General features: G+C 46.9%; 2 protein-coding genes across 4 annotated transcripts in view; both read right to left on the reverse strand.

Moving 5' to 3' along the window:
* Positions 1 to 11,413, reverse strand: mybpha (myosin binding protein Ha). Its single transcript, XM_061669783.1, has 12 exons — positions 11,248 to 11,413; positions 10,581 to 10,640; positions 10,360 to 10,494; positions 9,545 to 9,712; positions 6,747 to 6,835; positions 6,465 to 6,660; positions 5,978 to 6,117; positions 5,740 to 5,899; positions 4,029 to 4,165; positions 2,077 to 2,263; positions 1,873 to 1,929; positions 1 to 244 (listed from the first exon to the last, which is right to left on the reverse strand). Exons 1-11 carry the CDS (start codon positions 11,390 to 11,392, stop codon positions 1,895 to 1,897), a joined length of 1,452 nt encoding a protein of 483 aa, XP_061525767.1. The 5' UTR covers positions 11,393 to 11,413; the 3' UTR covers positions 1 to 244; positions 1,873 to 1,894.
* Positions 11,414 to 12,351: 938 nt separating this feature from the next.
* The window catches only part of LOC133412932 (neuron navigator 1-like), a 67,447-nt gene continuing 65,519 nt past the window's right edge, over positions 12,352 to 14,279 (reverse strand). For all 3 annotated transcript variants that reach the window (XM_061696722.1, XM_061696732.1, XM_061696713.1), the window contains 2 exons: positions 14,064 to 14,252; positions 12,352 to 13,979 (listed from right to left, as the gene is read on the reverse strand). In XM_061696722.1, the coding sequence (XP_061552706.1) occupies positions 13,899 to 13,979; positions 14,064 to 14,252 (270 nt within the window). In that variant the 3' untranslated portion in view covers positions 12,352 to 13,898. The remainder of the gene's footprint in view (positions 13,980 to 14,063; positions 14,253 to 14,279) is intronic.

Consider the following 14,279-nt stretch of genomic DNA (forward strand, 5'->3'; position numbering starts at 1 on the left):
TCAGAAAATACAGTGTTTATTTTGCATCCTACCGCCTTTGCAAAATCAAATGCATTTTACTGAGTGGTAAACTACAATATAGAACAAACTACAAATGGCAGAAGAATCGTTCGGCCTGACACGAGGCCAACTTGGGTGAACCTTCAACATGTAGCAAAGGTGGGACTGTGATGGTGTGCGAGCTTGTTGGAGGCTGACTCTTCATTATGTACAAAATGCTGCAACTCTGTCCTTGCTCAGCGCCCTGCACAAACACACACAAAGCATTTGGAGGATTTAGAATACAGTCGATAAAACTGCGCAGTTGGTCAGAGCACACAAGAACAGAATGCGCCAAAACACCTGCACCCAAGAGAGGACAAAGTTCAACAGTACATCAAGTACTGTATTATTTCCTTCAGAATTTGGCGCTGTCATGGAAACACAACAGCGACGCCTCCTGCTGCTTTGTTTTCCTTCCTCCATCCATTTTCTTTCTCGCTTTTTTAACATTGTGCAGAGGGTTACACGCCTCCAACAAATCACAGGCTTTCCTTTACAATAACAATTTTATATCCAATACAGAGTAGTAAAATTAATGTATGACTAAACGTATTTTCTTAGTGTGTGCCTGTATGACATTCGCAGATTTGTTTTCAATTAATAATAAAAAAAAATATATATATATTTTTTAAAGTAATTTTTAATGGTTGTTTTTTTTTTTAAAGATTTGTTGGAGTTTAAAAAAAAAAAAAAAAGCAATTCTAACAGGCGTCAATAATATGCAGCTTTTTTTTGTTGCTATCCACAGTCCGGCCCCTATCCCCCCCCCCACGAATGATGGGGGTCCACTGCACTCGTGAACCGAACTTTTCTACTCGCCTTGGAAATATTCTGCCTCGCGACAAGCGACCACCACGCCAAACGATGCCAAGGCCGAATAAAAGAATCCGAGCAGTTTTGTCGCTCTCCGTCGCCGCGCTCACCAGCTGTAGCTCAAGTCCTATTTCAGCTGTAAACTTTTCTAGCGACTCACGTACATTTCACCTTGTTGATGGAGCACTTTTAGCTGCGCGGACCTTTACAAAGAAGATCACCTGTCCAAAGTTTCTGTTCCTCTTCCCCCGCATGCCTGTTGACTTGCGGTAATGCGATGACTTTGGCTGCGTGTCAGATTATCCTGACTCATTTTTAGAAGCTGTGGAGCGCAGCGCTGACGTCACCTCGCAGCCCCCTCCTCGCCCTTAATGCCAATCCCTTGTCCCCCCCCCCAAGTACGGTGGCGCCTCCACTGGCCCGCAATCAGGGCCTCACAGCTAAACATGTCATCTGCGGGCCGCGCTTCACGCTTGGCATGAAAACGCTCCTTTGGTAACGTGATCTGACGATCACGAGTGGGCAGCCGGAAATACGGGCGCGAATGCATCCCAACGCACTGAGGATGCATTCAAGAAGTGGTCAGGGAGCCACGTGACCCTATTTGCAGGACACACGTCCTTGCTTGCAATGAAGGTCAACCTTGTGTGTGTGTGTGGGCACAAAGCTACTGTTTAAAATGATGCCAGTCAGCTTGGAACGTAGAATTGACTCCGACGGTACATCACCACATTTCCTCTCGTTGGTTTCTCCGTCTTAAGCGGACACTAACGGGATACGTCATTTGCAAAGAGTCTAATTGTATCAACAAATCTGCATTTTCCCCAAAATAATAATGCTTTCTGAATGTCAGATAGCAAAATACGGTACAGAATCTGCAGTAATGTGTCATTAACAAATCTTGTGACTATATTGTATGGTCATCATAGAATAAAGATGTTTTTTTTTCTTCCCCCCCCCCCAAGATGTATGTACAAATGTACGAGCGGTCCCTTGGGAGGACGACGGAGCGCTTACCTCTGAAGGTTGAAATGTCGCTTTATTTGCTCTTTTCAGTCTCGGAAAGAAGGACCTCTGTTAAGAAAAAGGAAGAGTCCATTTTGGTGTTTTGAAAAAATATGACCTGAGAACACTTAATCAACTTGATTTCATGTACAGTGGAACATCTGCGTTCGTATGCCCTTCCACTGCATGCACAGGACAGTTGTGCAGCATGCTTACGTTTGACCTCCAGTTTGCAGGAGACGGTGGCCTCCCCTTGCGCGTTCTTGGCTCTGCACGTGTACACGCCGCCGTCGAAGCAGCACGGCTTGCGGATCTCCAGGGAGCAAATGCCCTGGTTGGAGAGCTGACGAAACTTGGGGTCGTCACCGATGACCATCTGGTTCTTCAGCCATTCGATCTTTGGCTGCGGGAGAAGAACGAGAAGGACCGTCGGTCATCTCGCAAACTCAGGGTGGAGGCCGAGCATCTCCAAGAGCTCCGTCGGTCCTTGCTGAGCAGTAGTGCCCAGTGGACGGACACAAACTTCAAAACTGTTCCTGACATCAGGCACGCACCACTCCAGGTTTCAGAGTGGAATATATATACATATACATACCTATAGATTTTTCTGTTTTTCTGTTTGGAACTTGTCGTTCACAGTAACATATTTTACAAATATCATATGTGGAGTCACTGCCGATCTTGACGTCCTCCTTCTCTGCGCGCTCCAAGATGATTCGGTTTGTCTCCGAGGAGATCTCCCTTTCAACCAACCGTCCGGTAAATAAAATATTTCTATTGCTCTTATTTTGTCATCAGTCTCGCTCCCGCGCCACCAGGTTTCCGTGGTGCTAAAAAAATGCGTCAGAGGGTTACCACTGGTCGAGTCACTGATAACTGCTAGAGGAAGGAGTGCGGTGGCAAAAATAGACAACAGCGGGACACCAGACTATTCTCATCGCTTGTGTCGTCCCTACATCTCCATTAGTGGCCCTTCATCGGGGGCTCGGACCGACCGGACGACCGTGAAGTGAGGCTGACTGCCATTCGGCAACGGGCCCGCCTTCCCGTTCCTCTTTTTTATGAGTCTTTGCAATGCTGTCCTGTGAAAGCGCTCCAGGCGCGCTGTGTCCGAAAATTCCAGTCGGATTGGTCTAAGCGCAACTGGTACGTCCCCGCACATGCCGTTGTCCTTGGGGAGAAGCCAAGGACGCGTGATCAGCCGTATTTCCACCGCAGCCCGTCACTTAAGCCGGCCGCGTCAGGCAGACAACTGCAAAGATATGTTTAACCGGAGCGAGCGTCTCGAGTCCCACTCAAAGTGTTGTTTGCATACTGTATATGAAACATTTTACAGTACCAGTCCAAGGCACCCACTTGCTCATGCTAGTGAACATGTGTCTGAAGTTAACGGTAAATTTGCCATTGCATTTTAACTTGGGAAATATTTCGAATTGGGATTTTTTTTCCCCACTGGAATTTATGGGAATTGTTCGTGACAAGCAGACATCCTCGTAAAATAGAACACCTCTCGTTGCGCCGATGCGATGGCATTACAGAACATGAATTCGCGATATGCGGAGCGTCACGTGACCGAACCCGGAAAACGGGATGGCTGACTTCCTGTGTATGCTACGCTAACAAGTACGACTACGATTAGGTGACATGATTGTTTGAAGAAGATTGTTTGCTCAAATTTTGTTTTCCTCTATGGCTGGAAAAAAAGTTAAATAGTTAAAAAAAAAAAAAAAAAGTTAAAAAGTTAAATAGATCTACAGTGGACCGCTGCATAATCGTGGCTTGGCACCCGCTGAATGTTTTTCCATTTAAATTTTCTTAAAAAACAAAAAAATGTTTCTCAACTTTTTTATTCATTAAAAAAAAAGAAATAATAATAATAGTTTTTTGTTTTTGTTTTTTTTCTCCTTTTTTGGGGGTCGGGGGAGAAAAACCTTTACTGGCGGTTTATCCCTACTTATTTGAGATTTGTTTGGGTTAAAAAAAAAAAGAAAAGAAAAAATGCTTCTCCCCCCCCAAATGCAATTATAATGGCCGTCAATTGGTCCCCATGCGCCATGTATAGTGTGGGTCCACTGTATAGCCTAAAAGGTGTTGAACAAAACTGTCAGCTTGTTGACATTATGGACGGCGATTGTCGAAGATAACTGACAATTGAAGACACGTCTGACCTTGGGACTTCCGCGAACGGAGCACAGCAGCTTGGTGGTGTAGCCGACGGTAGCGGCCCGGTTGCTGAGCGGCGTGGTGAATTTGGGCGCCTCGCTGAAGTCGTGCTCCTGGTACTCGGGCGGCTTGTAGATGATGCCTGACAACGCACAAGGACGAGGTAACAATACGTACAATGGAAGTACAGCACCAATGAATTCCTCTTTCTTTCAGTTTGCGCGCAGACAGTTTGGTGCGGAAGAACGTTAAAACAGTTGACCTAACCTCGACCCCGTCAAACAACTTTGGGATGAACTACAATGTCGACTGGTAAACGACTGAAATGATGTGGTCGCACAAGTGTGCACACCCCCTTATAACTGGAGATGTGGTTGTGTTCAGAACGAAGCAATAACATTCAAACTATGGCTGTGGCTGTTCATGATACTGCCACTAACACGCTTCACTTTAGGTATGGTGCTCTTTCTGTGATAAGCAGTGTTGTTTGCGGCAAAAAACATATCTTTTGGGATTAAGGCCAAAAAGTTCAACCTTGGTTTCATCGGACCATAAGAAAATCTCTCAATCACAGATGGGAAAACGCGTTTAGTCTGATAAAATAAACGCTGAACTTTTTGGCCATAATTCCAAAAGGTATGTTTGGTCCAAACACAGCACCGCTGTTTTTCTTCAGTCAGACCTGTCGTTAAGTAGAAGTAAACATCCTTGTGTAAAAGCAGACAAACTGATCGACCTACCTTTACTTAACATTCACTGCCATTGACGGCTGTTGAATTCAAATATCCATGAAGGACTGGCAGTGAATGAGTTTTAAGTAAAATTAAAACAAAGTACAGATTTGTATTTGTACTTTACTACAAATGTAAAAACAAAAAAAAATTATTTTTTTTTACTGTCAATTACATACAGTACCTGGTTTGATAACTTGGCACAATGGGGAAAAACACGTTTGTTTTTTTTTTAAACCGAGAGCAAGCTAGAGTTAGCTCAAGCGTTTATGCTATCGAACATGCTCCAAAAGCTTTGCAAAAGTTAGGAACTGACTAACAAGAACAAAACAAACAAACAAACAAAAAAGCTAAATTAGATAATAATGTAAAAAAAAATACACATTACCTGCATGTGTACATTTTTACAAGGCACTTGCCACAAATCCTTCTTGTGGCAACGTCAAACAACTCTCTTAAAAAAGGACATACTGTACATGGAGGATTTCAAACACCGTTTACTTTACCTCTCTCTATTTACATCATAGTCCTCATCCGAAAAACGTAATACGCTAATTGGCACAAAGCAGAAAGTACAAATATTTGTTTGCACATGCAGGGAGTAAAAGTGCAATTGTCATCAGAAAAAGAATAACCTGTACTCAAGTGAAGTACGGATACCTGAAAATCGCCACCAGTACAGTAATGAAGTAAGTATTTATGCGTACAGTACTTCGTTATGCCTCATAACTGCCAATATCTTGGTTAATCACACACACTTTTCTCTGTTAGCGTTCTTAACACTGTCTGAGTACCAAAATGTATTCCTGCAGTAGCTGTTGTCCGCTTATATTTAGACGTGTCAATGGCTTCTCTGCTGCTGGCGTCTTCAATGTAAAGTGCATTCACGCACACTCCCTGCAGCTCATTAAAATAATAGCGCTCAAGTGAGCAATGTCGTTGAAAGAAAAGCCGGAAAGGAGGCCTAAGACGGGCGCGTGCTCACCCGTCTTCTGGATTGTGGCCACACCCTTGGTGACGGCGCTTTTCTCACTGACGCCCACGTTGTTGACAGAAAACACTCGGAAGGCGTACGAGTTTCCCATGATGAGGTCCGAGATGGTGGCGCTGAGCCTGTGGTAGTGTTCCAGCACGGTGAACCATTCCTGCGAGAACGGACGAACGGCAGTGACACCAGAATCGAAAGTCGCGACGATGACCGCGTCTTGACGGTGAGCCGATACCCCGGTCTTCTTGTCGGCCTTCTGGACAATGTAGCCGGTGATCTCCGTGTTGCCGTTGTCCTCGGGCGGCGTCCACTCCAGCGCGGCGTTGAAGCCCCAGCAGTCCACCAGTTTTGCACCGCAAGGAGGACCCGGCAGCTCTGGGAAGACATTTTGGAATTCAGCAAGACGTCCATTGAAAAAAACATCCATCCATCCATCCATCCATCCATCCATTCACTGAGCCGCTTATCCTCACAACGCAAAAAAAACCAACATTTGATTTGATTGTTTTTTCATATTGGCTGAAACAGACGTTATGGCTTGTAGTAGTAGTAGTACATGATAAACAATGGGATTTGTGAAAAACAAATCTGTCCTCCCTGGCTTTACCTTCGAGTGAATCATGTCATTACTCTCGAATCCCGCGAGACTGCGTGCGTGTGTATTTCCCAGTGAACGCGGGCGTTCACCGGTGCGTGTTTATGCCAGTCTCTGTGCGACTCACCGACGATTTGAAGGGTGATGGTGGCTTTGTCTTCAAAGCAGTCCACCTTAACAGTCAACTCATAAACACCCGAGTCCTCCCTCTGAGCGCCGCGGATGAACAGGATGCTGTCTTTGTCACTATTCCTGATGTTGACCCTCTTTGGGTCCAAAGGCTGGCCGTCCTTCAGCCAGGACACCAACGGTTTGGGCTTGCCCTGTGGCATTATTACAAGAGAGCGAAGCAGTGAGAACACATTCTTCGAGACGTTTACAGGATATGCGGCATGGAATGTGGGCTCACGAGGAACGGGATGACCAGGTTGATTTGCTCGCCGACTCGCTTGACAAAGCGCGTGCGTAGGTTGCGAGGAATTTTGATCTTCGGACGGTCTGAAACACACAAGTCCCGCGAGTTCATCCATCATTGTGTTTTCTGTGTTGCGCTTCCTGTCCCCGTCTGATCTGCTGCAATGTGCTCGCCACATGATGGACAGCAAATGTGGGGGTCAACGTCGTGACAGCGAGCGGGCAGCGCGGCGACATTTACGAGGGGAGTTCTCACAGCGGGGTGCCGCGCAGGCTCAAAATAGCACTTTGACACGTTCTATTTATATCGCTGGGCCGAGGTTCAAGACCGATGATGCAGATTCATTACGGTTGTTAAGCGCTGATGATGTCGTTTACACAACCCCATGTCCAACGAAGTTGGGACGTTGTGTTAAACGTAAATAAAAAGAGAATAGAACGATTTGCAAATCACGTCAATCGAGATATTTAATATATTTAAACATCACCTTTTCTTTCAACAACATTCAATCAACGTTTGGGAACCGAGGACACGAATTGTTGAAGCTTTGGAGGTGGAATTCTTTCCCGTTCTCGCTCGATGTACAGCTTCAACCGTTCAACGGTCCGGGGTCTCCGTTGTCGTATTTTACGCTTCATAATGCGCCGCACATTTTCAATGGGAGACGGGTCTGGACCAGTCTAGTACCCGCACTCTAGATACACAGCACAATCATTACATCATTTACAGTACGGTACAATACAATGTCGATGATATTACGGCCACAACATTAGGGACCTCTGCAGGCGATCGAAATTACATACATACAGTGGATATAAAAAGTTTACACACCCCCGGTACAAACGCCAGGTTATTGTGATACAGTACAAAACTTTCAAGCGTCTGCTAGGAAGCAAAAAAAAAAAAAAGTCAGCAAAAGCCTACTAGAACATCTGAACTCTGTACGTAATCAGGTGTGTGCTGACTGCCATTGAACATGAGTTTGAATGTGATTGGTCAAATCTGAAATCAGGCACATCCGAGTCATAAGAAGGTGTGCACACTTGTGCAACCGCATTATTTCAGATGCTTATTTTTAATTTTTTTCATTCGTAGGAGATCTTGAACATAGGTCGCTTGAACGGTTAATACTGCGTCATAATAAATGAACCGTTTGACGCAAAGTGCAGTATCCAGGCAGAGGAAAGAAAGAGAAGAAGAAGATGACAGCCCTGAAAACAGTTTTAGAAGCAGCAAGTCTTGGACCAGGCGGACATCGGATCCCTGAGAAGAAAGATGTCATCGCGTTCAACGTGTGGCGTTACGACAGCTGGGAGAGGGCCGCCATGTGAAAGGGTGGTGGTCGGGTGGTGTTGCGGTTTAGGCTGAGCCTGGAGAACATTCGTTACTGCGTCCGCAGCAAATATCTCAAGCGCTTTACGAGATATGGAAAACCACCGGCTCGAAGCTCGCTCATCGACTTTGAACGTCTTATCTCCGTAACCTATCCGCATCCTGCCCATCAATCTCCTTCTCGCATCTCAGTTGCACCTCGCAGCATTGCTGAAGCAATTTGTCAGCTACGATTTCACCTCCATGCGGCTCACCTCCACTTTTGGCCGCGACGCTAATCCCTGCGAATCAGCAGTGAGACATCCAGCCAGCTAGCGCTCCCGCAAATCATCCATCGTATGCAATTGTTCGCGGATAAACGTGCATCTGCGAGGGGACATCGTCTTTGAATCGCAAACGTTTGTAGCGCAGCGCTGACTTTAACTCCCACAAGCCGGGCGTAATCCACCAATTAGGCTCGTCTTTCTCACCGAGCGCCACTTCTGCTCGCACGAGCGCATTTCTCCGCTAAATGTTCTCGTTTGTTGGCAGATATTCGAACCCCGAGCAGGAAATGCGCTCGGCGGCGCCAGTAAGCTGTCCTTCAGAGTGGATAAGTGGGACAAGTTCAAAAGTGAGTAATCGGAGTATTTGCTTGAAAGCAAGGAGTGCTACACCTGTATTCGGAGTGCTCAGGGCCCTATATAGGGTTCTCAGGGTTCTATAATCATATCCAGTAGGCCGCCCTGAACTGCAATTACCACATTCAAAGATTCTCCCGTTTAGGAGATCATTTGATAGGTTCATTTTAAAATGCCCAGAATGTCCTTTTTCAAACGACTCCAGTTGATTTTTTTTCCCCAAATGGCAATTGAACCGGCCGGATTGCCCATGAATACGCGACATGTAAAATAAACTCTGCTCTGATCGGGCCACATCACAGCATCAGTGTAATGTAGTATAATGTAATGTACCGATCTTATGGCAACGAGAGTAAGTTGGGATCCCGGGGACTCAAATTCCGGAAGTAGCCTTAGCACGTTAGCTTGGTCAAACGACGAGATTGGGCTCAGTACGTTTGAACGACGCCCGGACGCGCAAAGCGATTTTCAAGGACAGGCGACCTGTGTGGCGTGCTCAATCACACAAGCCACTGCTATTAACGTTACAACATGAATATGTGAGAAGATGTGCGTGCGTGCGTGCGTGTGTGTGTGTGTGTGTGTGTGTTCAAAGCACACACCTACTTAAAACACATGACAGAACAGTGTGATTTATGGCTAATGAACCGTCCTGTCAGTACGAGATTTATAAACATCCCTTTGTGGACCCCATACGGCAGTAAACAGCCTTCCTCCGGTCAGCGTGAGTATTTTCAGGAAAGGACGTAAGTGTAACATTTCTTATCGTAATCGCCAACTCTAGCCACAGACACCAACGGCATTCCGAGCTCTTTCCGAACGTCGTCGGCTGCCACTCACCGGCCACCTCGCGGATTGGCACGGCCCGGGCGAGCGTGCCCGGCTGACAGCGGCCGGCGGAGTTTACGGCCACCACGCGCACAAGCAGAAGGTCGCCCCGGGTCAGATCCTTGATGCGGTAGCGGTTAGCCGGGGTCAGCTCCCCGTTTGGCGCCACCCAGTCCGTAGCTGCAGGGACGGCCCCACACAATCAATTTGTGTCACATCCTTTAAAGGGGACTTTAAATTGACCTTTCCGCCCATCGAGTGTGAACCGAAACAACCAAGTACGTTTTGTGGTCTGCCTATTTTTTTGCTCTTGTGTACAATACGTCACAGTGGGCCCTCATTTACATAATAACCACGCCCACAGATCCCAAAGATCCCAGCTCGACATCCAAAGAACTGCAGGCCTCGCTGGCTCGACCTTTCTCAACCGTGTGCTTCAACACGGCAAAGCCAAGGTCAAGGGTCGCGAGACTGGCATCGTCTGACAAGGTAATAACATTGTCCGATTCGAGATACAAGCAGCCTCCCTGAATGAACCTTGTTAGCAAATAGGGTCGCATCTGCGTTACGGGTGGGCATCGTTTGGGATTCTTCGGGTACGCCGACCGAAGCGCATCACAGACATCATCGCACGAACACAACCGTTTTGAACAACGCAGTACATCTCCTGTCACGAGATGTCGCCGGTCAAAGTGCGCTTACAGAGGATGGCATTTTAGCAGCCGTGAGGAAATGTCACGTGAGCGAAGGAGTGGCGCCGGGAGGTACGACCCTTGGCGCCGGGAGGTACGACCCTTGACGTAGCCACGAGTAGCAGGCGGTCTTACTTCCATCTTTGCAGTACTCGACGGTGTACCCATCCGAGCCAGATTCTCCGACGGTCTCTGGCGTCTTCCACTTGACGGTGAGGCTCGCATCGTTCACGTCTTCCACGGATACTTCCAGCGGAGCGCTGGTGGGAACTGCGAACGAGCGAACAATCACACGGAAAGAACAAATGTATGCGCGGTGGCGTTGCTTGTCGCGATGACACGACAAGCCGCGTTACCTGCGGGAGGCGGCGGCGTCGGGTCCTTGGGCGGCTCCTCGACGGGAGCAGCAGCTCCTGCTGGAAAAGCAAGCGGGTTAGCGTCGATACGGACACCGAGCGGACGATATCTGCCACTGTACATTAGCGACTTCAGCGCAGGTTCGATCCACAGTGGATGAGACCCGCTGCTGTATGTCCAGAGAAAATTCTTTTTTTTGGGTCAATATCACAAATGATCCTTTCACATTTATCCACGTACTTGTGGATTGCGAGCCACAGTACACGTTATTCATTCATTGGCAGAGTCGGAGGGCCAAATGTTGACGGCATCACAAACCGTGTTGGGTTTTTTTTTGACCGGTGGCGTCAAAAAATGGAAAATGGCGTCAAATAGGTACAGAAGCCCAAACATAACATGGTGGTATTTTTTTTAAAACTGTGGCTATATATAGTGGCACAGTGTAGTATTTGGATCTATGGTGTGGCCACACCCCCTATCCCCCCCCCCCCCCCCCCCCATGTCTGGGGCCCCCGTAAACAGGTGTCAAAAGAATCAATGTCAATCTTAAAAAGGTGTTTAGTGTTTCTCGTTCTGCATCCGACAATAACAAAGCTTACTATTAATAGTTCGGCGAGTCTATAATTAGTCCATTTTCTGACAACATTTGACAGCCTTCCACGGTACCTGGAGCACTTTCATCCGTAGCGGGACCGTCCTCCGCCGCGGCGGCCTCGGCGGGGGTCTCCACCGGAGCGGGCTCGGCCTCTGGCGCCTTCTCGGCCGCCTTCTTATTGGGGGACTCCTTAATGGGCGCGGGCTCGCCTGGCATCGTGCTGAGAGAGGACCGGTCCTCTGGATGAAGGCGCCCGGCGCCTCGGAGGTCATTTATAAGGCTTGGCGACAACTTTACTCCACCCATTGCCTCACTTGGATGCGTGAGCACTGTGAAACCCCCCCCCCCCCCCCCCCCCCAAAAAAGAAATTTTCACAAGTCAGCTGAAACGAAACGTTAGCTCTCTACAGTACCCAATACTTTACAACATATTGTGTTGGGGGATGACATGAAATGAGATTATGTAGTTTAATTGCAAAATGTATCTAATTGTAATCTCTTACATTACCATGAGAAAATGTTCAATTCAATTACAGTTGCTTTTTGCTAGTTTCCAATCATTGCAATTTTAGTCACATTTTAAAAATGGCCGCAAAAGATCCGATTTTTATTTTCTTCTCATCACTTCCTCCTTCTAAAGCCGACAGTTGTGATTGGCTCTCTCCGGTCATGTGCCATTCTGCAGCAGTCTCAAACGTGACATATTTTTCTCGAAGTGCCACCTTGTGATGCAATCTGAGATTCTGAAAAAGTGATAGTTACACTTTTGAACACACGCAAAAATATTGACTTCTTGAATATTTTTGTCATTATAATTTTGGAATCTTTACAGAAGATATCTGGTTTGTCGTATGAGGCGATAGTGTGCACATTTGTCATTAGGTCAACATGCTATGGTATGGTGGTTCTCCACATTCTGTACACATAATGCAACAAGGACATTTTTTTTATTTATCATTATGTATTCGCATGTCATCATGTCTTATCAGTTTATTATTTATGTACAAAGAACAAATATTTAGTCGATTCCAAATGAATGAGCTATGGCTTTAGGGCTCTATTTTAAGAGGAATTGTCCAAGGGTCCTGGGAGGCATTTGACATTTTTTGGCAAATAAATGCCCAAGTGGGCAACAGGATGTCAACAGACAACAAACTCAGTTACGAAATCAGATGTCGAATGGCATGGCTTTATTGTGTCCATAGGTCGATGTTCGACATGTGATGCGGTTACGGAGACAAAACACTTCAGCCCGCTTGAAAATCAGGTGCTCCTTCCTTTCTGCATTTTCTTGACATTTCCACTCTTTTTTTTTCTTCGGGATCATTGTCACAGATGCGCCGACAGTGTTTACGACGGTGACGTCGTGTACAAAAGGCAAATAAATCTGTACAAGCGTTTGCAATAAGAAAAAAAGGTCATAGAAACGAGGTGAAAAAAGGGAGCCATCCATTTCTGTTTTTTTGCTTTTTTTTAAAGTTTATTTATTATTATTATTATTATTTTTTTGTATAAATATGATAGGTCCAATCAAAATAAAAGCTTTGGGAAACACGGGAAAATGTCAATCCTTATTTCATCTCTCGACTTCTCGAACGACTGTCTGTCCAACCAACGTGCCGCGCTCACACGCGCGGCACCCGCTCGCCTTGCGAGCGGCGCTTTCCGACTGACGACCAGGCAAAGGTCCGCACCGTCAACGCACTTCAAGCCATCTGACATGGAAGCACGCGAGCCGAAGTGATGAGCTCCTTCCCCCGATAACTTCCTTAAAATGGAGGCCTCGGAGCGGTGCATTCGAGCAGCTCAAAGGCGGCGTTAGGCCAATTCGGTCTTTCAGGCACAGACAGACGTAGGCATCGCGTCTCTACTTTACATCAGCACCTTGGCTGCAGACTAAAAGAACGTTGAGACAGCATATGTGCAGAAACACGGAGAGCTTCGAGGGCCCGCTCGCTCTTTCGTCCTTCTACGTCTCACAGAACGGTCGAGAGCTGAGCTCTCGCTCGTGCTGAGCATATGCGAGGGACGCAGATATCATCATTGTGTATATTAAAAAAAAAAAAAAAAAAAAAAAAAAAAAAGGAAGTAGAGTAATGAGGGATCAATACTTGATGTGCAGATTGCGATGTTTTGTTTTTGTTTTTGGATGAAAGAAGCGGCAAGGACGGAAGCACTCGTTTGGTTTTGGGACTCCACGGCGCGTTAGGTCGACGCAGTCAGACAATATTCGCTGCACATGGTTGATTATTACTGAAGATGAGTCGGTAGAAAATCTTACAAAAAATGCATCTTCATCTATCACACACACACACACGCACACACACACACACACACACACAAGGGGTTTAAAAAAGCAACAGCAATTGTCTGTTTTATCAGATTAAATAAACAAGCACTTATTAATTTTTGAATCTTCTGTGCATTTACAATCCTGGTTCAGGCTGATGCACAAACCACCAAAACCAGACTGTGGAGCGTATGCAAGGAACACTGAGGTGCTGCCACCTAGCGGTAGTACTCTTTAACGGCAAGGTTCTCCTGGAACACGCGAATGTGTCCTCCTCAAGTCCAGTTGTCACACATTGGAAATAAAGTGCAATTTTGGCATCGAAAGAAGTATGGAAGCACCCATAGTTCCAGAAGGGGGGGAAATGGAGATGTGGACTGCTCTTCATGCTTGTGGAACTAACTCGTCACAACAATCCATCCGAGTCTCTCCTCAGAGTGGACGCAGGCCGCCTTCCCGCTCTGGCGACTCGACGCTGTTTGCCGACTCCTGCAGCTTCAGCAGCATGATCATCTTTGGATGCGGAGAGCGCAGGTGAGTTTGGGGATATTTCACCAAAGATTGTTCCCATTTCAGCCGGGTGGGAGCAAAACTCACCAGGGGATCGGACTCCAGTGCGCTGGGCGGAGGAGCGTCTTTGGCGCGCTTCTTCTCCTCGCTGTGCGGACCGATGCTTGGGGGAGGCAGGTGATAGAGTTTGGACTGGTCCTGCTGTGCGCCGGGCCAAGGGAGGGTCCCCCTCACCCACTCCACGGGATCCTCCCACACCGCCTTCTGTCCGTGCACCTGCACGGCAAAACGCACGACAATGTT

This window comes from Phycodurus eques, chromosome 1 (assembly GCF_024500275.1).
Source record: "Phycodurus eques isolate BA_2022a chromosome 1, UOR_Pequ_1.1, whole genome shotgun sequence".
Lineage (NCBI taxonomy): Eukaryota > Metazoa > Chordata > Actinopteri > Syngnathiformes > Syngnathidae > Phycodurus > Phycodurus eques.